Raw genomic sequence first — 27,375 nt, 5'->3', positions numbered from 1 at the left:
GAAACCTTTGTTTATTTCTTTTCAAAGTAATAATGGTTTATTCACATTAACAATAGTACATGGTTTGTATTACAATATGTGCTTTGGAGTATTGCAGTGGATGTGGTACATTATTTTATAATTTCTCTCAGGGTTTTTTTTTTGTACATCAGCAATTCATAAAGGCAATTCATTATTCAGCAATAATTTAGGATAAACAGAGCAGCCAAAAAGAGAAAAAAAGAGAAACATAAAAGGAAAAAGAAAATGACAACTGAGCACTATGCACTATATGTTTCAGTGACTGAAAGTTACAGAGACATATGAACATCAAACACAAGAGCTTTGTGTGATCACTTACAGCCAAGTTTATAACTCTAACTCACATTCCAGTCACTAGACTACTCCTCCATCCCTATTGCAGCCTCACTTTACATAGTCTTCTGGTTTCTTTGTTGATTGTTGCATCAAATTCTATCCAGCAACATCAGGGGGCATTTACCCCTGGATGTTAAGGATCTGTGCAGATAGGCCGTGGTGCCAGTTTTTCAGTTTGGCAAATCGTGGGCCTTTTACCTCGGATTCAAATTTCTCCCTGTAAAAAAAAAATAAAAAAATTATACTTAGACAAAGGGGCATTATATGGTCCAACCATAAAATTTGTGTCAATGTACATGTAAAGTACTATAAGTTTAACTGTAATTTGTTATTTCATATTGGGTTAAAAGTTAATATATTTTTATATGCTAAATTGAAACTTATATTTTATATTATCTTTATATTTTTAAATATATTTTGATACATGACATACAGATTTCAGAAGAAACTACATTAAAGTATATTTTAGTTATACCATAAATGCTTGTCAGTAGATTTGGCAGTACACTTTTCAACAGAAAAACAATAGAAATAATTATGTTTATAGAAATAATTAAATTTGTACCAAGGTCCTACTTAACTGGGTTAATAAGCACTTTTAAGGTAATCGAATTGCATCTGCACTGTGTTCCAAATTATTATGCAAGTGACATATTAGTAGGATTTCAGGATAAAGATTCAAATTTTAGTTTTTCAAAGAAAGAGTTTGTTTTATTTTTATTATTTTTAGGTATTAATCTCAGACAGGTTTGTAAAATAGTTACGCAATAAGGGGAGGGCGAAAAATCTTTCTGAAGATGAAAACCATGAAATGGTGCAATGTCTTGCAAAAGACACTAATATTTTATATATTTTCAAATTAATTGCATTAAAAGGACAGCTATAAAAAGTCTCTCTTTATAAAAAGCTCACATTTCTCTTTGTGAGCTTTGGTAAGGGGTGGCTGAAATGCCAGCCTGCATGGAGAGATTCTTGATACTCCAGAGACGCCAGCAGCTTCAAAGATACCTGTTTGCTGATCAACAGTTCCGTTTTTTTTTTTAAATAGCTGCCCTTTTAATACAATGAATTTGTCTGACAGAAACTTTCAAGTCCTTCCGTGCTGTAAATCACTCCCAAATATTTTGATAATTTGATAATCTCCTTACAGTTTTCACAAAATATTAGTTGTTTTCATGCCTTTTGCAAGACATTCCACCATTTCGTGCTTCTCATCTTCAGAAAGATAAAACAAACACTTTCTTTGAAAAACTAAAATCTAAATGTTTATTGTACTGAAATCCTACTGATATGTCATAAATATTTGGAACACAATTTAGCCAAATATAAGTTTTAACTTTAATATATTTTAATTTATTTGTAAATATCATGACAATAAAGTGTCCGAAAACATTTACATTTACTTAGCACTTAAAGCTCCAGTAGGTAGCTTTTGTAAACAAATATTTGCTAAAACTGTCATTATGTCCTGAAAGTAGAATATGAGACATATAATCTGTGAAAAAAATCAAGCTCCTCTGGCTCCTCCCTGTGCTCCTATTGCCATTAGCAGAAATACACCGCTCCCGGTCAGAAACAACCAATCAGAGTCAGGAGGAATGTCTTAGCAGTGTCAATCACGCTCGTGTACGCGCTGATCACCCCTCTCTTGCACAGCGCGAGCGCATACCGTCGTTCGTGACTCTCCTGTTCGAACTCGTTCATCCAAATGAACGAATCTTTTTTCGAGTCATTTCGTTCAGTCAAGGAACGAAATGACTCGAAAAAAGATTCGTTCATTTTGAACGAGTCTTTTTCGGAGTCATTTCGTTCATTCAACGAACGAAATGACTCGAAAAAAGATTCGTTCATTTGGATGAACGAGTTCGAACAGGATCACGAACGTGCATCACAGAACAGAGCAAGGCGAGCATATGTGCTTATAGTTTTTTATTTATTTTTGAAATGACCGATCGTTTCGCTAGATAAGACCCTTATTTATCTGGTATCGTTTAAAGCCCTTTGAAGCTGCGCTGAAACTGTCATTTGGTCCTTGAAACGTTAGTGTCCTATTGAAGTCCATTATATGGAGAAAAAGCCTGGAATGTTTTCATCAAAAACCTTAATTTCTTTTCGACTGAAGAAAGAAAGACATGGACATTCTGGATGACATGGGGGTGAGTAAATTATCAGGAAAAGTTTTTTTTAAAAGTGAACTAATCCTTTAACGTTATCTTAGTAGCTATTTATAACTTCTAGAAAGAGTGCAACCTTATAAAGTTACATGTATTGCAAAATACATAATGATTTGAGGACCAAGTTTGTAGACAAAGTATGGGCAGGCCATAATCAATGTAAAGCATATTGTTGATGTTTTCATCCCTATTAGTGAATGTTCCATAACTGTTTATAATCCCCCGTCATCGGTGGTCCTGCTTACTAGCCTGCGCGTTCATGTGGAGGGAGGGCTGTAGTGCAGCAGAGAGCAAGGGGGTTGGACCTGTAAGTTGTGCTTCTTCAAATTTTCAGGCTAAGTCAACATTTTCTCAAAACTCCCTACTGCAGCTTTAAGTATATTCTTTCAAAGTATAGACCTTATGTAGCCCCGCCCCCTTTTTGGCATTGGACAGGTTATGTTCTGACTTCCGGTTTGTATTTCCTTAGGCTACATTAAGATCGTATGGATTAATTAATGAACCGCTTGTTTTAAAATCATCCCGGTCTACTGACATTTGTTATGACATCCGTTTCAAACATTACAATGCTTATGATAACTTTCTAATTACTCTTCGACAGCGATGCCATAGATATATACAGAGCTACCGCAAAAATGGAAGTTCAAACACAGAATTCTAAAGATGGCTGCACTTTTTTCTCTGCCGCATAAGGCCTATATATTTTTCTTAATACGCTCTCTTTTTAAAAGTATGCTAAAGTTTATTTCTTTTGAAGGGGGAAGACAGCAAAACAAATGTAGACAAAATGGATTACCTTGATTTTCTAAGAGCCTCTTCATCTGGATCTTGCACTGTGGCATACAAAATAAAAATTGAGTCATCCTTTACAGGCCAAGTCGCCAAAATAAAGTGATTTTTATCACATAAACACTAGCTGTCATCTTATGTCAGTGCGTCTAAAGCATGTCAGCCTTTTCAGTTCCAGTCCACATAGTAATGTGAAGAAGAAAGGTTGTACTCACAATACTCCGTCCCTGTGATATGAGCAAGGATGCGGAAGGACTTGGACTGCAGGTTGGCGGCGCGACGGGCCCACTCAGACATCTCCGGATCCTTATCGTCAGGTTTGAGCACGGCCTGGTACACTGGAGAAGCACTGTCCACAAGAGGGTCTTTAATAGGAAGTGTGCTACTCCCAAACAGAGAGAAAAGGGGAAAAAATAAGATCAGTTGTTCATCTGTGTTCTCTGAATTCGGAAACATCAAATAATTACAAATCATTACATAATTGCAGTTCCAATAAGCATAATAAAAGGGCAGTATTTGCTGACAAACTTTTTTTACATTATGCTTCTTGTGAAGATGTGCATTTTAATTACAGTTCCATCTTAGTGCGAGATCTGTGATGGAGGAAGTGACTCAAGAATGAGTTAGGATATAACTGTATGCAGAGTTCCCATATTAGGAGAAGGGGAGAACAATTAAAATTAGGAGAACAATTAAAATGTTAGATGTTACGCAATTCTTGATGTTTTGGCAGATATACTCAGAACATTGCTTTTAGGTTTTGTCTTCATTCGGTTTTAATACAAGATTATTTATTTTTCTTTATTGAGCTCCATTTACTTTACTTACATATTCCCAACACTGTAACATGGTAATTTAAAAATTACCAAAAAAGTCCACTTCAGTGTTTATGCAATCGGCCTTTAACAGAGAATATAACGTGAGATGAGTCAATGCAGCTGTGATGGATCTGAATAGACTGTTGGCTACTTACGCCAAGGGAGATCCGGCGGCGTCATCACCACTGTCAATCACATGATGAACCGGGATGGGAGGGAGCAAGACAGAGTCGTGTCACATGGAGGGAGGGGAATGGTGGAGGGGTGATGCGAGGATGAGTGATGAGGTATGGTTGGGTGATTGGTTGTGGATGGAGTGACATAATTACAAGCAGAAGAGGGAGGAAAAGCACAGATGAAGTTGATATACAAGACCTTGTGGAAGCCTGAAATCAGCCCAGAGTAGATGACCGATACTGAGCTCTTACTGTTATAAACACTGCAAACTAAAGCAAGTTCTATAGACACTAATCAAAAACAGTACACAGTAAATATAGATGCGGAATTAAGGGAAATACATTTACTTTTACTAACATCTCATAATAAATTGCAAGAATATTCTTTCTTATGTCAAGAGTGCTGCAGGGATGACATATGTAAGCCAAAACCCTAAAACGAATTAGAATCGTTCCATCGTTCTGAATCAATTGGGTTTTTGGTTAAATGCCTGAAAAAAGGTCTGTGGTGAACATCAAGATTTTTTCACATTCTACAACATAAAATAAATCAGTAATACCGCCTTGTGATTTTTTTTCCAACGCTTTTACTTTTCTTGTGGCTAAATGGGACTATATGGTCTGGGACATTAAACATCATCGCGGCAAACAGGTAAAGTTATCTACTCACTAGTCCGCTTTCACATCCTCGTGTTTATAATCTTGCAAACTCTTCTAACTCAAACTTTTTGGTTGAAAAATGTGTCGGTAGCTTGATGGTGGTGATTTTGAATTCATGCGAGCATGGTGTAGGTCACAGAGCTTATGTTTGGCAATAATCCAAAAGCCAATGGAAAAATCCTACTGACTTTTTGTTGAGGGAACTAGGGTGATGCTAACTACAAAAATTAGGGGCAACACATTTTTTTTATCGCTGTAGCCCTCTATGGAGGCGTCCTTTAAGTTTAAGTTCTTGCGTGTGTTAAAGAATGGGGCATTAAAAAATGGGCCATTTAACTTTTGGAACCGGATCATGAATAAATCGCTTAGCCATCTCAAAAGCATTGTGCACTTTAGTAGATCATAGAAACCACCAATTATCAAATGATATATTAAGGCTCGTGGCATTTTGAGAAAAACACATCCCAGTCCATTTTTGTGTACTGGATCAAGCAATTCATGGAAAAGATCAGACTCAAAGAACGATTTGACACTGAACAGAACACTGCTAAATATACAAAACTATCATATGACTTCAGAAGATGTGGAAAGTTGTGTAAACCACTTTTAATGGTAAGCTACTTATTTTTCCTGATGTCCAAGTTGTCATTCACTTTCATTATATTGAAAAGTGTGTTCATGAAAGTTAGCAAATAATGACAGAATTTCCATTATAAGTGAACTATTCCTTTAAAAATATCATTGCTTCACGGTTGTTATTGTTTCTAATGCAATGACATTCATGTAGTGTGGCTTAAATGTTCATTTTGGGGCCTCTGTATCACTTTCTTAAGCATCAGTGTAGTAAAATGTAAAGTGCTGGATATGACAAGAGACCTACCTCATCTCATTTCCTCTGGCTTGGGCCTGACCAGCAATGGCATCCATAATAGCATCCTGAGAGTACATACTAATAGGAGTGTTGTACTGGGCATGGATGATAGTAGCCTTCCCACCAGGACCCTTCACCTCAATAGGCTTGTGAGTAGACAAAGCTGAGTCTTTCAGTGCAATGGGGTTAAAGCTGGGAACATATTCTTGGCTGTAAGAGTTCAGGTGAGGGAATGTCCAGGGTTCGATAGTTTAGAGGAGAGTGGATGATTGTGCGGAGCCAGAAATATGAGTGAAAACAGAGAGACAGTGAGAACAATGTATGCTTGACTTACCTTACTTAATACATCTGTATCATTAAACAGCATTGAGTTTTACGATACTACAGTTTTCTACCTAGTTTGAATTGTTTACACCAGCTGTTAATTTCTTGTTTTATAAAATACAATGTCTGAAAGCACAATATCCTGTACAACAAATGCATCTGGGCTTTGAATCCAAAATGTAAAAGACATGCAATAGTTCCCAGTATGATATTTCAAAACATCATGCAAAGATGCATTGACCAATACAACTTTAACCAAAATCCAACTATAGATTTATCCAGTTTAAATACTTCACTCAAAAGTATTAAAAATTTCATCATGTCTGAAATGTCAAATTGTTCAAAATAGCTTTCGAACATTCAGGAGTTGAAAATGTAAGCATGCAAACCACAGCCATGGTACTACATGTGGCCATGCTTCAGAGCACACAGATTCACACGCAACTCTGGAGATTTTGTATTCAAAATCTGTTACTGACTTGGCAGCTGTGTTGGCAATGACCTGGGATGACATAGATGAATATAGACAAAAAAGAAAAGAAGAAAAGACAGACAAAAGAGGCAGTGTTAGCCTTAATTTGGCAGTATGCTACATGATAATAGATCTACGTATATGTAAACTAGCAGGGAAAACCCAACATTAACAGATAATACAAACTACTTCACTTTGAACTTCAAAAATTTTAATATATTGATGACAGTAAAAAAAAAAAAAAAATAATTCTGTCATCGTATTTCACCCACAAGTCATCTTCTGTGGAACACAAAATAAGACTTTTTTTGTCACAATGAAAGACTTTCATTGTCACAAGATGGTCTGAAGAAAATGAAGACGGATGACAGGATTATAAAACATAAACAAAGTTTTATTAAACTAGAAGTCAGCAGGCATAACAGCGTGCACTAACACAAATAATAACAGACCATTGAAGAGTGAACAAGGAGGAAGTTATATATACAGTGGTGACGAACTAAATGATGAGCAGCTGAGATGAATGTTAGTGCCCATGGAAAGTTGTGGGAAACAAAGAAAGAGAACGCATGTGACTGATGAATACAAACTAAAAGTCCATGAAAGTGAAACTAATAATGAACGGGTCCAAATATCCCTGACATTCATTGTATGGACAAAACAGTTTTTCAACATTCTTTAAAATATCTTCTTTTGTTTTCTGCAGAAGAAAGAAAGACATACAGGTTTGGAATGACCTGTGGGTAAGTAAATGAAAACCTTTGCAGCTAAATACTTTTAACAAACATTTCGATGCCGTGCACACTGCTGAGAGCAACGTTTAGATAAATATGTAAACATACATGTGCTGCACACTTTCCTATCAATAACTAAATAAACACACATCAAAAACGACAGTGGTGAGAAAGCAGCAGTTAAGAAAGCGTCTGATCATAGCGATGTGGATATGTTTGCACCAGCTCTGCAATTCACCGAAATTATGTTGACAGATGAGGTAGGCTTATTAAAATAAAAATTATGATAGTTTAATTATAAAGTTTATTTGAGACTATAGACTGTACCTATAGATCTGGTTATGTGTTTTGAATTAATTTCTATTCTTTGCACACCACACTGACACACTGAACAGAGTAGCTCTTTCGGCATTATCCTTTAACATTGTATAAGCATTCGTTACATGTATCATTGTATTGAAGATAGGCTCCCGGGAGCATGCATAAACATCACATCCTTTTGATTTTCCCGGCAAAAAGTGACCTTCACATAAAAATTATAGACAACCTAGGAAGTCGGGGAAGGTCTCGTTTTTTATTCACCAAAAGCTGTTCACACATTGCCAATAAAAAAGCAATTAATACATGAGAATTCTTACAAATTGCCCCTTTAAGCTTAAAAAATGTAGGCTACATGAAAATTAGAAATATTGTCTTATATTGTCTAATATTGTAACCAACACAAAAATAAAGTTAAAATTACTCAAATTAAAACTAAAATAAAAATAAATCAAAGATTAATAGAAATATAAAGAAAATCAATAAAAATGACAAAAGCGCATAACAAAAGTCAAAATTCTCACAAATACTATAATAGTATATAAAACTAAAATAGCACTGAACCAATCAAAACTCAAATAAGTGTATTGCTAGATGCATGACAATAAGAATCAAAGTTTAGAGTGTAGCGTACAGTATCAGACCACTCGAGTAATGAAATGAACAGTCAATGGACACACATGCTCTGCTCAGCTGCGCACGTGATGTTGCATAGCGGGATTTTTGTTCCTATGAGCTGCAAATAGACGATGCGTGACGGAATCATTTCGGTATAGGACTTCATTTGGTATATACTGTTACAGGAGCTGTGACATTCTAAGCACATTAAAAGAGCCAAACACATTTGCACCCATGTTCAATTTTGGCTCAATGCTTAGGTCCTGTGTGAATTTGCGCACATGTTTTTGGACAGAGAAGATTTAGGAGACTTGTGAAGCTATTACATGATGCCAACATATTAAAAGAAGGTGAGAGCCCCATTTTTAATATGTTGGCATCATTTATAAGCCAACTTCAAGCTTGGCAGTCCTCTAATCGCAGGAGATGTAGTTCTGACACGACTAAAATAACCGTTGTATGTTGTCATTTGGAAACAGCTAACTTTCTTAGATACAGATATGACTCGGCCAGGCCCTGCTCATGTTGCAGCCCGGGAGTCAGGTGTGCCTGAATGGACCACTGGTTCGCCTGCTGCCAACAACATTCCCAGCTGATCCGCTGCATGCAGGGCAGAATGTGCAGAGGTAAGGACGGAATGTTCTGAGTACTCTTTGCCACAGTTTTGTTAAAAATACTGCAGGGATACAGGTAAGGCTAGCCAAAGCCTTAGTGACCCGTCAATGAAAAAGTGAGTACTAGCATCTAGTTTGTTAAAGCAGATTTGGTGGAATTGCTCATGAAGATACAGATTTGTGGGTTAGCTATTATGTTACCTACCCCAACAATTGTAGGCCATTTTGACTGTCTTGCTGCATGACCATTTCCCTTAAAGTTTCTGCTGAATACAGGCCTATGGGAGAATTATACTGTCCCCTTTGGTTTGGGGTGTTTTTTGCCCCTTGGCCGAATGACAAATAAGTAGGGACAGGACTTTTAGAATGAATTACATTCTCCTGAGGTTGCATCTCAGTGTTTGGGATTAGAGACTTTTTGGAAGGTTTTTTGGCCAAGAGGATGCCATATTTTTTGACAGGTTTCTCATCATCTTCTCCTTCCTCAGTGTCCGTGGTTTCCTTAGCATAAAATAAACCATTAGATCAGACCAACAAATCAACCATTAGCCCAGAATGGCAAGGTACAGAAAAAAGAGATGTTTAGGAAAGAGGCAAATGAGGCATGAAGAAGCTCACAAAAACATCAAACAGAATTCATCTAGCAACAACACTGCCAATGAAAATTGGACCAGTGGGAAACTAATGAGGATTTCATGTGATGTGCTTATTCTTGCTTGACCAACAAATGCCTGTAGAGGGAGTTAAGTGTCAGCTTAACAGAGAATGTTTGTTTTCACAGTCCCTCCTCTTTTTCCCCTCTCTATGATATGGCTTGGAAACTCCCATGACTGATTAAGAGGATTATAAAGAAATGGTTTGCCTATAACCAAAAACTATCATTGAGTTCCCTTCAAAATTTTTGTCCCCTCCAATAAAAAGGTCAGTGTGGTGTAAGATACGACTCCAACACACTGACCTTTTTATTGGAGGGGACAAACATTTTAAAGGGAACTCAATTATCATTTTTGGTTATGCGAGCCATTTCTTTATACACTTGTACACCTATCAGACATAAACCAATCAGTGTAACATGCTCGGCATAAGGAGGAACATTTCAGATGGATAGAACTAGACTTTACCTTCTGGTGAGGGATAACTGGCATGGGTGAGTCCATTCTTGGAGTGGCTGTGGGTACAGGAGCAGGACGTCTCGACCTGGGAAGAGTACAGAGTTCAAAAGCAAAGGTCAATAATGCAAAACATCAGGCTTTCAATGTCATTTTACTTATACGTATAGTCAGAATTATATTTAAGAAGATTTGGGCAAAATAACCTTTTTTATGATTTACAGATTTATTGGAAACATCAGGATAAGTAGCTTATCATTAAAAGTGGTTTCCACACCGATTTATTATTCTACTCCTTTACAGTAAAAGCTATTATGTCTCTTACCTGAATTTGGGGTCAGTAAGAAGAAAAAAGTGACAAAGACATTTAGATTGGTACAAAAAATTTCTATTTCAAATAAATTGGCCTACTGTTATTTTAAACTTTCTGTTCATCAAAGAATGCTGAAAAAAAATGTTTGGTATTAAGAGAGCACATCTGTTTCAACATTGAATTCAAGCATATGAATTCAAGCAACATTCAAGCATATTTGAATGATTTCTGAATTTTTTTTCTTTTTTTCTTGGGAATCTTATAGATCCCCAAAATTGTAATGGTTGTGTATTTGGCAGAAATGTAAAAGAAAAAAAGAACAACACTTAATTGATCATGAATCACATTGAGCAGCAGCACATCACTTCACAAATACTATCTCTCAAAGACACAATTTTCCTAAAATCAGAGACACGAGGGCTATAATCAATGTGGTCAGGAACTGATATCATGTCACGTTCCAGTTTTGTTGAGTTAATGATAAACCAATACGAAAAAATGCTTAAACCAATGAAAGTACTATGTCTGGGGTCTTGAAAATTAAAATCCTTAAACAATAAGAAAGAGCACTGATTGAGTGACCTCACTGTAAGTGCTCTTGTCAAACAACAGCAGCATTGCTGTATGCAGTAACACTGGGGGATTTTCACAAGTCGTGAGCTTAGAATTATATGGTTCTATCTCCACTTCTATCTCCACTTCTATCTCCACTCGGTCGAAATTGAGTTTTTGACATAATCTTATCCATTAGGTGTTTATTAATGTTTGTGTGGTGTTATTTTTGTAAAAAAAAATATTTTGTTAGTAGTTATTATTAAAATAAAAAGGTTCCATCTCACAAAACAGCAGGGATTTAAAAACTTTGATGCTCAATATCTCAGAACTACCCTAAACGGAGATAGAACTGTATAATTCTAAGCTCACGAAGTCACTATGCATAAGACATTTTTTGGAATCCATCATCAAATGAAGTACAGGGAAAATACATGTGCACCCTGTCATTCCTCCTGAGATGCTTTTAATTGGGGAGGAGCAAGGAAAGATGGTGCAAAATTACATAAATCTGTCAATGATAAATCTGTTAAATCTACCAAATCAAATAAAATGCAGCTAATGGCTATATTTATCATATAACATACAACAATACTGATATCTAATATCTGCATGCATATGAAAGCAACTTCCACCCTCCTCCAACCAATAAATGTATAGGCTGTCAATAACTAAGGAGAATCGGGTTTCTGAGGATCACTCATAGCTGAAAGATGGATAAAGAGGAAGAGTAGCTTACAAAAGTGAACACTAGAGCCAGCATTAAGAAATGTCACAGGGTAGCCAAGGTATCTTTGTGAGTAACATTTCCTCGCTTTGCTGTAGTGCAGGCCGCCACATGAAAGGACTTAATCTTTTTTTCAGATAGAGGCTTTGGGGTGTCTATACTAAATTAATAAACTCTATTAAAAAGGTTGAAAGTCTTCCAAATGTAATTTCCCCTACCTCATAAACATCAGTGCCTTTAATTTATGCATTCTGGCAACCTGAAGGGCTCCATAAGACCCAGGTGGTTTATCACAGGCACATTTTTTAATTCTATTGTCTTGTCTGTATATTTGTATGCTAACCATCACTTGTAGTTTGTGTCAGCTCAACTGTTTATATTCATCATGAACGAGCTGTTTAATTGCAGAGAACTGTTATTTGGCTTTTAAAACTGCAGTGAACCAAAGACTGTCTCAACAAACTTGGTTTTCAGAATTGGCCTCCATTCAATTCATAAAGTTGAATTTGAATTTGAATTAGAAACGACAGGAAGTGGAATTAAATTCATGGCAATTCAAAGAAATTCCACACAGTCACACAACAGAAAGAATGTGTTGAATCTCACATACATTTAGTGTTAGGAAGGTTACTTTGGAAATGTAATTGCTTACTGTTATAAGTTACCCATTATAAATGTGGTTTGGATTATTTTGTTTGGATTACTTTATCAATGTAAAGCAATTTCCTTTTCATTTGATTAGTAACTAATTGAATTACACATTTTACCTCAGTAATAAAACAAAATAAAATTACATTTTGTAATTTAATAACATAATTTCATTATACGCAACTAGTCACTCCTCAACCCTGCATACATTTTGTTCTAATATATATATATATATATATATATATATATATATATATATATATATATATATATATATATATACACAGGTCCTTCTCAAAAAATTAGCATATTGTGATAAAGTTCATTATTTTCCATAATGTAATGATAAAAATTAAACTTTCATATATTTTAGATTCATTGCACACCAACTGAAATATTTCTGGTCTTTTATTGTTTTAATACGGATGATTTTGGTATACAGCTCATGAAAACCCAAAATTCCTATCTCAAAAAATTAGCATATCATGAAAAGGGTCTCTAAACGAGCTATTAACCTAATCATCTGAATCGACTAATTAACTCTAAACACCTGCAAAAGATTCCTGAGGCTTTTAAAAACTCCCAGCCTGTTTCATTACTCAAAACCGCAATCATGGGTAAGACTGCCGACCTGACTGCTGTCCGGAAGGCCATCATTGACACCCTCAAGCAAGAGGGTAAGACACAGAAAGAAATTTCTGAACAAATAGGCTGTTCCCAGAGTGCTGTATCAAGGCACCACAGTGGGAAGTCTGTGGGAAGGAAAAAGTGTGGCAAAAAACGCTGCACAACGAGAAGAGGTGACCGGACCCTGAGGAAGATTGTGGAGAAGGACCGAATCCAGACCTTGGGGGACCTGCGGAAGCAGTGGACTGAGTCAGGAGTAGAAACATCCAGAGCCACCGTGCACAGGCGTGTGCAGGAAATGGGCTACAGGTGCCACATTCCCCAGGTCAAGCCACTTTTGAACCAGAAACAGCGGCAGAAGCGCCTGACCTGGGCTACAGAGAAGCAGCACTGGACTGTTGCTCAGTGGTCCAAAGTACTTTTTTCGGATGAAAGCAAATTTTGCATGTCATTCTGAAATCAAGGTGCCAGAGTCTGGAGGAAGACTGGGGAGAAGGAAATGCCTGAAGTCCAGTGTCAAGTACCCATAGTCAGTGATGGTCTGCGGTGCCATGTCAGCTGCTGGTGTTGGTCCACTGTGTTTTATCAAGGGCAGGGTCAATGCAGCTAGCTATCAGGAGATTTTGGAGCACTTCATGCTTCCATCTGATTTCATTTTTCAGCACGACCTGGCACCTGCTCACAGTGCCAAAACCACTGGTAAGTGATTTACTGACCATGGTATTACTGTGCTCAATTGGCCTGCCAACTCTCCTGACCTGAACCCCATAGAGAATCTGTGGGATATTGTGAAGAGAAAGTTGAGAGACGCAAGACCCAACACTCTGGATGAGCTTAAGGCCGCTATCGAAGCATCCTGGGCCTCCATAACACCTCAGCAGTGCCACAGGGTGATTGCCTCCATGCCACGCCGCATTGAAGCAGTCATTTCTGCAAAAGGATTCCCGACCAAGTATTGAGTGCATAACTGAACATAATTATTTGAAGGTTGACTTTTTTTGTATTAAAAACACTTATTTTATTGGTCGGGTCGGATGAAATATGCTAATTTTTTGAGATAGGAATTTTGGGTTTTCATGAGCTGTATGCCAAAATCATCCGTATTAAAACAATAAAAGACCAGAAATATTTCATTTGGTGTGCAATGAATCTAAAATATATGAAAGTTTAATTTTTATCATTACATTATGGAAAATAATGAACTTTATCACAATATGCTAATTTTTTGAGAAGGACCTGTATATATATACAGGTGAAACTCGAAATTAGAATATCCTGCAAAAGTTATAATTTTGATGATTATGGCTTACAGCTTATGAAAACCCCAAATTCAAAATCTCAGAAAATTTGAATATTACATGAAATCAATAAAAAAAGTATTTAAATGCAGAAATGTCGGCCCTTTGAAAAGTATAATCATCCATAAGTATAATCATCCATATGTATATAGTTATACTAAATATATTTCACCTAATAGTTTCACCTATTAATTTGAATTACTGAAATACATGAACTTTTGCACGATATTCAAATTTTTTGAGTTTCACCTGTATATATATATATATATATATATATATATATATATATATATATATATATATATAAACAAATGTCCACCTCAATTTTTTTTTTTTTTTAAGATTTACTAAAGTAATTCTGGGAAATGGAGTCATGTTCCATCTTGTTCCACAAAATTACAATTACAATAAATCAAACTTAATTATTTGTTCTGTGACTAGAGCTTTTAACATTCATTGCTGGGGAAAAACATTTCCTGTTAATGTAATCTGTACAAGTAGTTCAAACTAATATCATTTATAGAATATGTAATGCAATCATGTCTGACATATACTGTTAAGCTTCATTGTTAAACACTTCATTTAAAATATGTATATGAATTTCTTTGAATTTCTATTGAATTGCAATTCTGCTACCTTTAATTCAAATTCGAATTGTAATACCAGATCCTGTTTTTGACAAGGAATTTTTCAAGGAATAAACATTTAAATATGTAATTTTGGGGATCAAAGATGAGTTTTGAGCACGGGCGTCAGTTTGGTTTGAAAAGTGCTGGGGGCAGAGATGCATTCAGAAGTGCATTTTCAAAAGTGCTGGGTACAAACTTGTCAAACAGTGCAGCCTCTCTGCTCAACCCGTAGATAAATCCATCGATCCGCAAAATTAGTTTGAGTTCTTAATGGTCTAGTGGTAGATCTTTTGCCAAGCGTATCAGAGTGTGACACTGTCACATAAGAGACATGTTTACTGCTCTATTCAGGACAATTATTGTATGTATAATAGAGTTTTAATTGGTTTACATGTTTTCTTAGTCCATTTTATTGCTCTTAACATTTTAAGTGTGTATGTCTTTAAGAAATGTATGGTTGGCCTGTCATGTGAGGGATCACATGACAGGAAGAGGAACTACACTTGTATAAAGAGAGCAGAATGGCAAACAAACAGGGTTCTTAACGGATACCATTCACTTTTCTGGAGTCAGGAGTTTCCACTTGCGGACTCACCTTTTCAGACAACAAATCAAGCTTTTAGATCATCACTTTTTTTGGACTGTATATACACTGGTGGACACTCACATTGGGACATTTCAACACACAAGGATTCGTATGGACTCTATGCTTTTAACAGCCTGAGTTTCCCTGATTTTATTGAGTTGTTTTTAAGTCTCTTGTGAAGATTGTAAATACACCATTCTTATACACTTTAACCTCAGTTTTGTCTCATTCTTTTAACACCAAAGTCCGCACACAGTAAAATCTGACCCCATTTTACTTTTGTAATCTCAACTTAATTGGCTGAATGTTACATATGGTGGCCCGTACGGGGAACGTTTGAGATTGAAATGGCTGTGTTGAGAAAGGTTACAAGAGGTTACGGGTTCTAAACCGCACTCGTATAGTTTTTTTCTCTCATCAAAACTGAATATGTTCATCAGTGGTTACAGTCTATATCAAGCAGGGACACTTTTTGTGTGCGTTTTATTTTGTGATTTCACCGGAATGAGTAGAGAGTCTTCGCAACAGCGATAGATTGAAGCACGCGTCCGAGTGAAGTCTGTGCGAGATAACACTGTATCCAGGCAACTGATAGCAGCGGCAAGGCGCGCTCAGCTTGATTTCAAAACAACACATTTTAGTGCTAGATCTCTTATTTAATAGCGAATTAAATTAATGTTCTGCTAGTTAACTGGAGATGTTTTATTTATTTGTATTAAGTACATCCGTGCCTCAATGTTTCAAAAAGTGGTGGGTACAAAATGACTCATGACGAAATCTGTTGGGGACGCGTACCCACCGTCCCCACCGAAATCTACGACTATGGTTTTGAGTGATAAAGTTATTGCTTAATAAAGTTATAAGCTCGAGGGCTATCTCTCCCCTGGCAGCGAACCTCTCTCATCTGTGGCTGAACCTCACTGGCATCAAGGAGAGAGATAAAGTTTTTCTCCTTGATGCCCCCATGTAGCCTTCTAGTCTAGTCTTCTTCAAATTCAAATTCAAAATGTTGACAATCAAAATGATTGTCTCAAATTCAACACAGAGACTGGTTTGTCAGGATCAACCTCAAGGGCGCATATTTTCATGGGTGTAACAAGGACGGCCGCCACAGAGTAAACTATGTCACATTGGGTGAGGGATGCTATTGCTCTAGCCTACGAGACGAGTGGTCAAGCTACCAGAGGAGTTGCATACTCCAGGGCTTTAGCAAGAGGTGCCCCCTTGCAGCAAGTGTGTGATGCGGCAGGCTGGTTCTATAGTTTGGATATCCGTGTTACTCCGGGCTCTCACGTCTTTGAGTCGACATCACAAGCTCATGTCTGAGGCCCTTCTTGGCGTTTGTGCGCACACACTACACAACCTTGAGGGGTCTAGACACTTCCGGTGCGGCTGCGTTGGTATTCTCGTTCCCCATAGCACTGTTCGCGCAGCATTGAGTGAAGCCTTTGAAAGGGAACGTCTCGGGTTACTTGACTGTAACCCTGTTCCCTGAAAAAGCGAGAACGAGATGCTGAGCTTCATTGCCGCACTGAGGGCATGTTCAGGACATTCTTCAGATAAAATGACCTGATGAGCACACCTGTCACACGTCTATTTAAAGCCTCTGACGTGAGCATTCCGATGACGTCATCATCAGAGGTTATTTAAGCCAAACTCTTTGGCTTGATTGACACACGTGTTCACAACTGGTCAAATAAAGACGTTCTTCCCCATTTCGCTGTTCGCGCAGCATCTCGTTCACGCTTTTTCAGGGAACAGGGTTATAGTCAAATAACCCGAGACGTTTAGTTTGGAGGCAATAAAAGGAGTGTTCAGAAACATGAAAAGAATCAAAAGATGTTCAAGTTGTTCTCTGAACACATCACTGTTGAGGTTTACCTCTGCATGGTGAGGATGAGTTTTGTGGTGGCTGCCTTTATCTTGTTTTGGGCATCCAGATGGGTCATGCCTTCAGTGCTAACTCCATCTATTGCAGTAATGTTGTCACCCTGATTGAGGTTTCCGTTTGCTGCCTTGCTCCCTGGTGTGATCTGTGGAAAGACACCAGAAATTAATTAAATAATTAATTAAATGATCACTCAGATCATTAGGATTGCATCAGCTAGAAATACCAAAGGTTCACTCTAAGCATGGCGAGTCCGCTTTTAGCTACTATGCCAGCCGCAGCTGGAACCAGCTTCCAGAAGAGATCAGATGTGCTCCTACAGTAGTCACATTCAAATCCAGACTCAAAACACATCTGTTTAGCTGTGCATTTACTGAATGAGCACTGTGCCACTGTTCGTCCGACTGTTTGTACTGTATTCTATTTTATGTTTTTAATTATTCTGATTTCTTTTGATTATTTCTGTATTTTATCTTTTACTCTAAACTGTTTTAATTATTCTGATTTCTTTTGATTATTTTAATTTCTTCTATGTAAAGCACTTTGAATTACCATTGTGTATGAAATGTGCTATATAAATAAAATTGCCTTGTCTTGCCTTGCCTCATTACAAATGAATCCACAGATTGAATTTTATACACACAAAAAAAATCCAATGTAAAATTCTCATGACTATAGAAATCTTTTTTACAATTTTTTTATTCACAATTACTATCAAATTCATCTTCACACTTTTTGCTTGCTACAGCACATACATTTGCTTGGTACATCGGTCACATTTAATTAATAATTTGTCTTTGTCAAGTGCAGCAGCTGAATCTGAGCAGATGAGTACATGGCGACACAAACAATGTCTCCTTATAGAGAATCCATTTGCAGCTTAGCTTTTGTATCTACATACATCTTAGCAAATGTCTTTAAGTGATGAGAATGACAGTGGGACATGGGCCATAGAAGTGATATGTAGTGATGTTATGTTCGACACCGAAGCTCAGAATCTTTGTCAAAATAAAAATCAAAAGAAAACAAAAACAACACATTTCACATGAAAGCACTGATACGTAGCTTGATTAATTTTTAAGCCAAAATCACATGATCCATGACTTCTGAAGATCTTCTGAAGAAAACCACATGACTGTTTCAATATTTTGGCCACACCATTTACCATACTAAAAAGCTCTGAGTAATGATCCCTTTTGCAATACAGCTGCACACGCTTGTAATATGCACTAAATAATTACAATAACTCCTTGCTCCTTCAGAGCAATGACAAATGGATCTGGAATGTTCGCTTTTATGCTTAATTTCCAGTTTATCTTGCATGGTAGACAATTTGAAACATGTTAAGTCAGCTTTCACACAAAATGCTCTTTTGAATCTATTTAATTGACGGGTTGCAATGTAAAGAATGCTGCGTATAATGTTTTTTTTTTGTTTTTTGTTTTTTATTTAATACACGTCTTAAAAAGTGCCACTCGTGTGTAGGGATGGGTGATAAAACAATAATGATTATTATCGTGATATTTTGATTTATTATCGTGATATTAAAAAAAGAATGTTTATACACTATACCAATAATGCTAAGCATGACTTTTTCAGACTTTTGGACTGATAAACGCCATTTCTGACTGTTGCGTATGAGAAACATTAAACAGCAAACGCGCCAAAACTGGAATGAAACATATTTGCTCATTTAAACCGAGCACCACAGTGAACAGTTATTATCATCAGCGTGGCTAAAAATGCACCGCAGCGTGAACTTAGAGTGAGTGGATTTACTCGCTTCTCTCAATGTTGCAATGTCAATCTTTTGTGCATTTGTATTAGGCCTAGGCTATACTAAAAGTTATTAGGTTTTGTTTCACAACAAATAGAAATATTTTGAAACATGATCCAAATACTATGGAAGACCAAATTGTACCCTTTAAATTTTACCCTATAAAAACAAAATTGTTAAAGTTTTACAGATGGTACTGTGTTTGTTAATGAACACACATTTACATCTCCATCCCAACTCAAACTACTGCTACTGTCATTCAACTCAATATACATTTCAAAGAGACAAAACATGTCATATGTAAATGTTCACCTGTTTGGCAAGGGTTTTTCTGAGGTTTTCAAATGTTCTGATGATAAAGGCGTCTGGTTTACAACTTTTACTTAGTAGCAAAAAATCTGTCTTTAAACTTAAAAGAAATAAAGATTTGATATTTAGCGTGATCATTTTGGATATGGACAAAAAAAATTGGCAGTAGTGTCTAAACTGATCACCAATAACTTACTAATAATGTTTTTGTTCCTGAATGATTCATTATTTTGATTGAATCAGTGATCAGTCATCACCTACTGGTGTAACAATGTAGCAGAAAGACTAAGTATAAATAGGCACTATTGGAACACTGCTTGGTCAATCAAACTGAAGAACTGGGACTAACTGCAGTAGAAAAAAGGATGAAAAACATTTAAAAAGCAGTGCAGTGGAAAATAAAAACATGGACTGGTTTGAAAAAGCTCAGAAACCAAGGGGAAGAAGACTGAAATCCCATATTTGAAATAAGTCAGGTTCTATTCTTTCAGGCACCTCATTAAAATGTTAAAAATAAAGGTTGTTGATGACGCCCCTGCCTCCCTCAATTTGACCCTGTATTCTGGGGCCCGGCCACAAACCCTTCTGTCCCACCTGCTGCCATTACTCAACGCGCACACATGTACATGTTTCTGAGAGAGCTCTCCTTTATGTAATGTTCTACTAGTAAATACCAAACTGCCAAGCAACTTAAAACTTTTGTAGGTGCATGAAGAGCACTTGATCATGTGATTTACCTGTAAATAACTGGAATCTGTAATGCACTTCTTGTTTTAGGTGGACAGGAGTTAGAAAAAGTCTGGGACACAATTTAGCTCTTAACTCAAAATCAGCAAGGAAATGAGAAATATTAGGCTACTATATAATTTACATAATAATAAACTGGAAATGATTCACATCCATTTGGCGTTCACACACTGCATTTTTACGCTTGTATTTAATGGCTTCCCTGACTTTACTGTTGAGAGATATATTTCTCCTTGGCTATTATGTCATTAAATCCCGCTGCATGCATCACTGGTCAGGATACTACAAGCTAGATTTAAAAAAAAACTCTCCATCCCCTACTTCTCTTCACATTCGTGAAAATTCTGTCATCAATTTTCTCACCCTCATTCCAAACCCGTCAGACTTTCGCTTATCTTCAGGACACAAATGAAGATATTTTTGAAGAAATCTGAGAGCTTTCTGTCCCTAAATTGACAGCTACACAACTACCACCTTCACGGTTCAAAAAGTTAATAAAGAGTTGGTTAAACTTATCCAAATTAATTGAGTGGTTTAGTCCAAATTCTCTCTGAAGAGACACGATCGCTTTTTATGATGAACAGATTAAATTTAGGCTTTTATTCAATATAAACATTGATCAGTGAACATAAACAGAAGCTCAACCGAACCTGCTTGACGCGTGAGAACAAACCTCTAGCAGATGCTCAAACATACTGCGTCACACATTCAACAAACATGCTTGAGCTCCCATTTACTCCAACTGATGTGTACATTCATGAATGTTTAGGCTATATGCGAATAAAAGCCTAAGTTCAATCTGTTTAATATTTTTTGTTTTTTACAATCTCTTTATGAACTTTTTGAAGCATCAAAGTGGTTGAGTAGCTGCCAATGGAGGGACAGAAAGCTCTCAGATTTCATCTAAAAAATCTTCCTTTGTGTTCCGAAGATGAATGAAAGTCTGACTGGTTTGGAACGACATGAGGGTGAGTAATTAATGATAAAATTTAAATTTTGGGGTAAACTAACGCTTTTCAGCCAACAGACTGCATGCTTGACCAACACTTCAATCATGGAGCTGCTAGATCAAAAGAAATCATCCTCCTCCCTCGATTCACATTTTACTTTTGCCAAAAGACTGCTGCTTGACCGACACTTCAATCATAGAATTGTGGTGAATGACAGTGAGAGACAAAAAAAAAAAAAACATGCATACAGAGGGGGCTGATTTGACAAAGAATCTAAGTTTCTGAGAGCCAGGAAAATATGTTTTAGCATATTTCATGTTTTTGTTTTAACAAATATAACTTTTTTTTTTTTTTTTTTTTTACAATTTTCCACAATAATTCATTTTCAGGGTTGAACAGTATGTGAGTAACTGCAAATACTGTTTACAACTGTTTCTTTCCCCCGGTTTCCCAAGGCTTAAGCTTAGTCAGACTAAAATACATGTTTGAGCTTTCTTAACTGAAAGCAACTTGCACTGACATATCAATATGTCACTGCCATTGTTTTGTCACAAGATGCACATCAGCAATGTTCTTTTCAAGGCAGGTTTATAAAATACTTAAATGTCCTAATTGAACTCAGGCTTAATCCTGAGCCCTGTATGTGTATTTTGGTTTCGTTTTCCCTGCTCCTGTTTTTCCAGTGTTCCCTCTCATTGTCATTGTTCATTGATTACTCCCTGTGTATTTAAGCCCTTAGTTTCCTCTTTTCATTGTTCCGTGTCGTCTTGGTATTATGTGTTTGTGTTATTATCTTTCCCCGGATCTCCTGCGTGTATCTCCTGTATATCTATTGCCATGCTTTTACTAAAACCACCGGTCTTAACAGAGTCATGATTTAATGAATTACTCTAAAAAACACTTTTTAGAAATGAAAATCGCATTAGTCATTAGTCCATACTTCAGCTTATTTCTCAGGACGTTTTAAACCACTTTTCAATTGAATTGAGATGCACTGACAACAATAATCACTGTTCGCTCACAGGTTCATTTTGTCTGCATAACAGGCACAAAAGAAATACAGCTGTTCATTTAATTTAAGATGCTAAGCTGACACTCTCAACAGACAGTAAAATCAACCCGCTGAAATCCATATGAAAACATTGGATACATTGGGACTGTTCTAGTCCCAATGGCAACTCTCTAATGATATGGTATTCCAGTATGTATAGGTGACAGCATCTGTTTTATCTTTGATAGTAGAAGTCTGCCCGAAGAACCTGTTTAGTTTTGAAATGGGGGCCTGTCGTTGTTGACATTGTGATTTATGAGGCAGCCCTTGGTAAATGGCAACTTTAATGGTATTTTTCCACTTCCTGGACTGTTCTCACTAAAAGCAAAGGTTGGGGTGATGATCTGGACTATCTGTGGTACCTGTGGGTATTTACAAGGCTCTGAAGGCTGTTCTTCCATTTTCCTGTGTATTCTTTTCCATTTTTGTTGCTAAGCTCCAGCACACATGCATATATATATATATATATATATATATATATATATATATATGTGTGTGTGTGTGTTTATAATAGGCCCTGACTGTCCACCTTTATGTCGAGAAGGCCTTGACCTCAGCATAATGTAGCCTGACATCATACAGCACTGAACAGTCAGGGTCAGAGACCTTGAAGAGCTAACAAAGCAATTGCCAAAATGAAATTGAACAGACTTATTATGAGTTATATACGTTTGCAATACATAGGAGACACAATGTGTGAATGAAAGGACAACAGAATGAAGAAAAATACAAATTGGGTACATCACTAAGGATGATAGCATCTTAAGGATTCATATGCAGTGAAATTACTTTATATTTTACATCACTCCACAGACTGTCTTTGTCATGGACTTCATGAAGTGCTTCAGAGAATATAATATTGGCACTTTGTAAAGCTGGACTTAAAAATAGAATGATGGAAATTATTTCTGAGAGGACATTTAGTGCTAGTGTTTTCTGCCATCAGCAGTGTCGCTCCACAAAGGTGTCCGGCGCTTACAAAGCCTCTGACAGAATCTCTCAATTTTAAATTCATCATTATCAAGTAGACTTTGTGTGTGCTCTTATCAGAATTTACTAAAGTTATTGCTGTGAGCGTGTTGCTGCAATTGCGGTTCCTCGTTTCGGCTCTTTGCATTTTTCATGCAATACTTTGGTTGACAAAAAGATGAAAGCAAGAATAATTTAAATGAAAATGTTTCCAATTCAGAAAAGAAACGACAACTATAGTGAAAGGATTTGAACTGTGTACTCAGAAAACTTTTCATAGCTGTCAGTCAGGGCATGTAGTCACGTTTTAAATGTTGTAATTTTATGAAATGTATTCATAATTCTATTGTTTAATTTTTACTAAACAAGCCATTAAATATTAAAATCAACTTTGTACAATAAATTTACCATGAGAAGAAAGTCAATGAAGTAATAAATGTGACAACTAGCCCCAGTCTCCCATTACATTTTCAACAGTTTTAAAGGGAACTGACTCACATCTGGTTAAGTTTCTTCCTGCAACTCTTTCCAATCAGTATTTACATTCATGATGACCTCATGTGTCTATTGTCTCTGTGCTTTTCACATTTATGGCCCTCACATGTATTTCTACTGGTCTGACCTTCAGTACTAAGCTAAAAACAGTGACCATAAGTCAGGCATTGCACCCGCAGGTCGTCAGTGCTATCATTAGCTGCCACAGAGCTTTTTATATACTGTTACAAAGGAGGAAAAGTAGATAAATGGTAAATAGCGAATAGACAGTGATGTAAGTGAATTATTATTATATATTATTATTATTGGTTTTTTTTTTTATTAAAAAATCCGCCTAAAATGTTTCGTTAGAAAATGATAAGGCAGCTCTTCCCACCTATCCACAATATCAAAATCAACCCACACACATAAACAAATACACCCATATTAACGACCTCATATTTTACTGTCACTCACTTAGCATGGTCTTCATATTAGTGTTGTCATTTATCCATGTCTGTAACACTAGGGCCAGGATACCTTAATTAAAGTTGGATCATAGCTTGCATGAAAAACGAATGTCTGTGATTTGTTATTTCAAAAGGTTGCATCTCAGGTCTAAATCCATTTGTCAACAGCTGCTGTAAATGACTCTCCCGTCCAGCATGAGCCGTTTGTCGGCTCCTTTATTGACACTAATATCACACATCCCTGGGGATTTTTTTTTTCAAGTATGAGGACAACATATGAGATTGCAATAATTTACTGAATCAAAGTATTAAATTAGATCATCAACTCCTTCATTGTCTTCAAATGTCACAACTTCATCACGTCTCTATACCCCTTGTTGTCTAAAAAGACTACAGAAATTCAACAAGTACAAAAGCAGTAAAAGCAATTACTGGGCTGCTTTCTGGAAGACAGCAGCTCTATCAGTCTTTGGACCAGGATTAAGATTCAATGTAGATTGTCTACTGTGCTTTAGGATAGAGGCCGATCTTTTATTACAATGTGGGAAGATTTGATTGTGAAATGCATAAACTGTCACCTCTGGCAGTTAAATGTCCATCAATCATCTGAGACTTGATCCAAACACATATACCTTCCACATTTCAATTTACTACCATGTTCAGTGACAGCTGGGTCAGGAGAGACTATAATATCCAGATGGACGACTTGACACTTATTACAGCGTTGAAGCGCGAGCCACCGACAATGCTGATTAGAAAAGTAATGAAATCCGAACAATGTTTACTTGGTATGATGGTCCTGTCTGTAATTATTTTCAGACAAGGGGCCAATATATGAGGAGTCAGACCTACAACAACATTGACAAACAGAGGTAATGACTCTCCCCTTATTGAGGTGAAGGCCAATCAAGTGTCAAGAAGGGAGTGAAACAAACAAACTGGGCTGAACCACCTATGACTGTTAACACAGCGATAGCGATTTTTTTGTCATAGCAGATAGAAAATCACCTCATTCTCTGTTAGAACAAAATAATCTCTCTAAACCTTCAGTGAAGCATGTCAACTTCACTGAATCCATACACTAACACAATGAGGATTCTAGGTGCCATGGAATAAGCACACTTGGTGAATAGACACAAGGCTGTTTATTATGTGTTGTATTAACAATTCAGTGTTTTGTTTAATTTAATTTTAATGTTAAGTGTTGCTATTTTTTCAATAGCACACCTTATTGATCAATTTTGGGTGGGACAATCACTTTGCTTCTTTGTTTAGTGCAGTGCATGAATGTCCACAATGTCACTCATAACGTTCTTTTCATAGAACTCGTGTTGCAGGAAACGATAGATGGAAATCAGCTTACCATCAAGAAATGACTTCTAGGAAAACAGCGTTGTTTTTTAAAAATCCCAAAGCTAAAAGGAGGATCAACATCGGAGAGCAACAAGAATTTGCGCGTCTTTCCACGAAACATGATGTCAACTCCTGCTTAGCATAAATGACAGATGGTACAGAGAGACATCCAAAAGCAAATTACTTTTATACTTCAAAGGATAGTTTACCCAAATATGAAAATAATATAGGCCTAATCCTTTATTCACCCTCATATCATCCCTTTCATCTGCAGAATATAAAGGCAGGTACTTTGAAAAACAGGTAGACCTATCACCCATACAATGAAAGATAACGGGGTCCAAAACAACACAGACATTTTGCAAAATATCTTCTTTTGTGTTCCAAAAAATAAGAAAACCACAGAGGTTTGGAAAGACATTAGGGTAAAAATAAAATAAAATAAAAATAAATATTTTGGTCAACTACCTCTTTAATTACTTTTCTTCTGGGGCTATACATGATCAAATTTAAAGTCTCCTTTTTATTTCATTTTATCGATTAAATCAGTGTTATAAACAAATATCCAGCATGTTTTTTAGGCAAATTAGGCGAATTAGCATTAGCGGTTGTGTATGGGATTTAACTACACAAGTAGCATACTGTACATCCAGGCTTCTCAACTTTCACTTTTAACCTCTCATGCACAGATTCATTTTCTTAAAGCTTGCCTCATCTAATGCTATTCATAGATTTTTCCACTGATTTTTCCATTCATAGATATGTGTTTGGATAATAGCTGTTAATACACCACTCTCTCAAGCCAAAGGGCCAATATAGCTGGTTAGAGAATGCCAGCTTTGGCTTGGACGATAACCAATGCAACACGTTGTTACATAATGCCAACATAAATGCAATTTTCATTTTTTAATCGAGTTAAAATAATCTCTGTGAGCTTTTTAAAAAAATATTTTATCAAAGCAGGAATTTGTTTAAATAAAGCATAATAGTTTTTTTCTTTTTTCTACAAGAGCTGTTGTCTCACCCGGGATATGGTCAGGGGCATGTTGAAGTCTTTGCCTCCCTGCAGCCTGAAGCCCCATGGTGCAGGTCCTGACAGGGTTACTGTGTAATTGCTCATTTCGGAGAGAATTTAAAGCGTAAAGCTTCTTCTCAGATCAGTAAAGTCCTTTCTTTCCTTTCAGTTCTTCTCCCTGTAGTCGGGATGACCAAACACCCGGGTACGGGCAGGCACCGATGAGCCTCTGAAACACAACAACAACAGACAGGAAATGTAATAGAGTGAAAAAAAGCTGTATTACCTTTTGCCAGTATACGACCATCACACTGGATGTGAGAAAATATATCTGCACTATCAATACAACTCAAAAACATACCACAGAATAAATCAGACTTTAAAAAATAACAAATAGTTCAATCCCATCCCTGTTTACATTGACAAAATAAGTCAAAAAAGTCTTAAAAGCAGAAGGAGGAGAGTTCTTGCCTGCTCGGATGGCCTGGACAAACAGCCTGAGAATAGATCCTCTCTGCAGAAAGCAATAACACTCGAGCCTTCGGGCCCTTATATGGCATGTAAGGGGACACCCCCGGATGCCAAGCCCCCATGATTCACATGGCGAATATAGCCTCTTCTTAGGGTAACACATTTTTCCACTCTGCTCCTATGGGCGTCCACTCATAGAGCACCATGAATATTAAGCTAGCGGGAAGCGACTAATAAACAACAAAGAGCCATAGTGGTTAAGTCTGATGTAATGTCTCTTTAAAGCTGTCAGCGTGTAAATCCAAATACTGTAAGATTTGTTTGAGGTGAGGGGACTGATTATAACTTTCATCAAAAGCCTCTTCTCTTCTTTCAAACTTCACAATGGAGTGTGAACCAAGGAGTTTCATCAAAGCCACTTTAAGGCAAGCCTTCAAGGTTAGAAAAAAAAGGGGAAAAAAGGCATAACACATTGGTACACAGGTAA

At 36.7% G+C, this 27,375-nt stretch overlaps 1 protein-coding gene across 2 annotated transcripts; it reads right to left on the bottom strand.

Moving 5' to 3' along the window:
• Positions 1–6: 6 nt before the first annotated feature.
• On the bottom strand, positions 7–27,028 carry ldb3b (LIM domain binding 3b). 2 transcript variants are annotated; one of them, XM_077200820.1, is made up of 10 exons: positions 26,889–27,028; positions 26,427–26,646; positions 17,296–17,447; positions 10,047–10,122; positions 6,649–6,671; positions 5,855–6,055; positions 4,294–4,323; positions 3,536–3,702; positions 3,328–3,364; positions 7–574 (listed from the first exon to the last, which is right to left on the bottom strand). In XM_077200820.1, the coding sequence occupies exons 2-10, from the start codon at positions 26,520–26,522 to the stop codon at positions 478–480; spliced, it is 879 nt and encodes a 292-aa protein (XP_077056935.1). In that variant the 5' UTR covers positions 26,523–26,646; positions 26,889–27,028; the 3' UTR covers positions 7–477. The 2 variants fall into 2 exon arrangements, with proteins under 2 accessions (XP_077056935.1, XP_077056936.1); XM_077200821.1 differs by having other exon boundaries at positions 26,779–26,916.
• Between the last annotated feature and the right edge of the window lie 347 nt (positions 27,029–27,375).

The sequence above is a fragment of the Siphateles boraxobius genome, unplaced genomic scaffold (assembly GCF_051911475.1).
Source record: "Siphateles boraxobius isolate OS27281-9 unplaced genomic scaffold, OSU_SipBor_1 46, whole genome shotgun sequence".
Lineage (NCBI taxonomy): Eukaryota > Metazoa > Chordata > Actinopteri > Cypriniformes > Leuciscidae > Siphateles > Siphateles boraxobius.
Note: the sequence above shows the minus strand (reverse complement) of the source record. Positions and strands in the feature narration are given on the sequence as shown.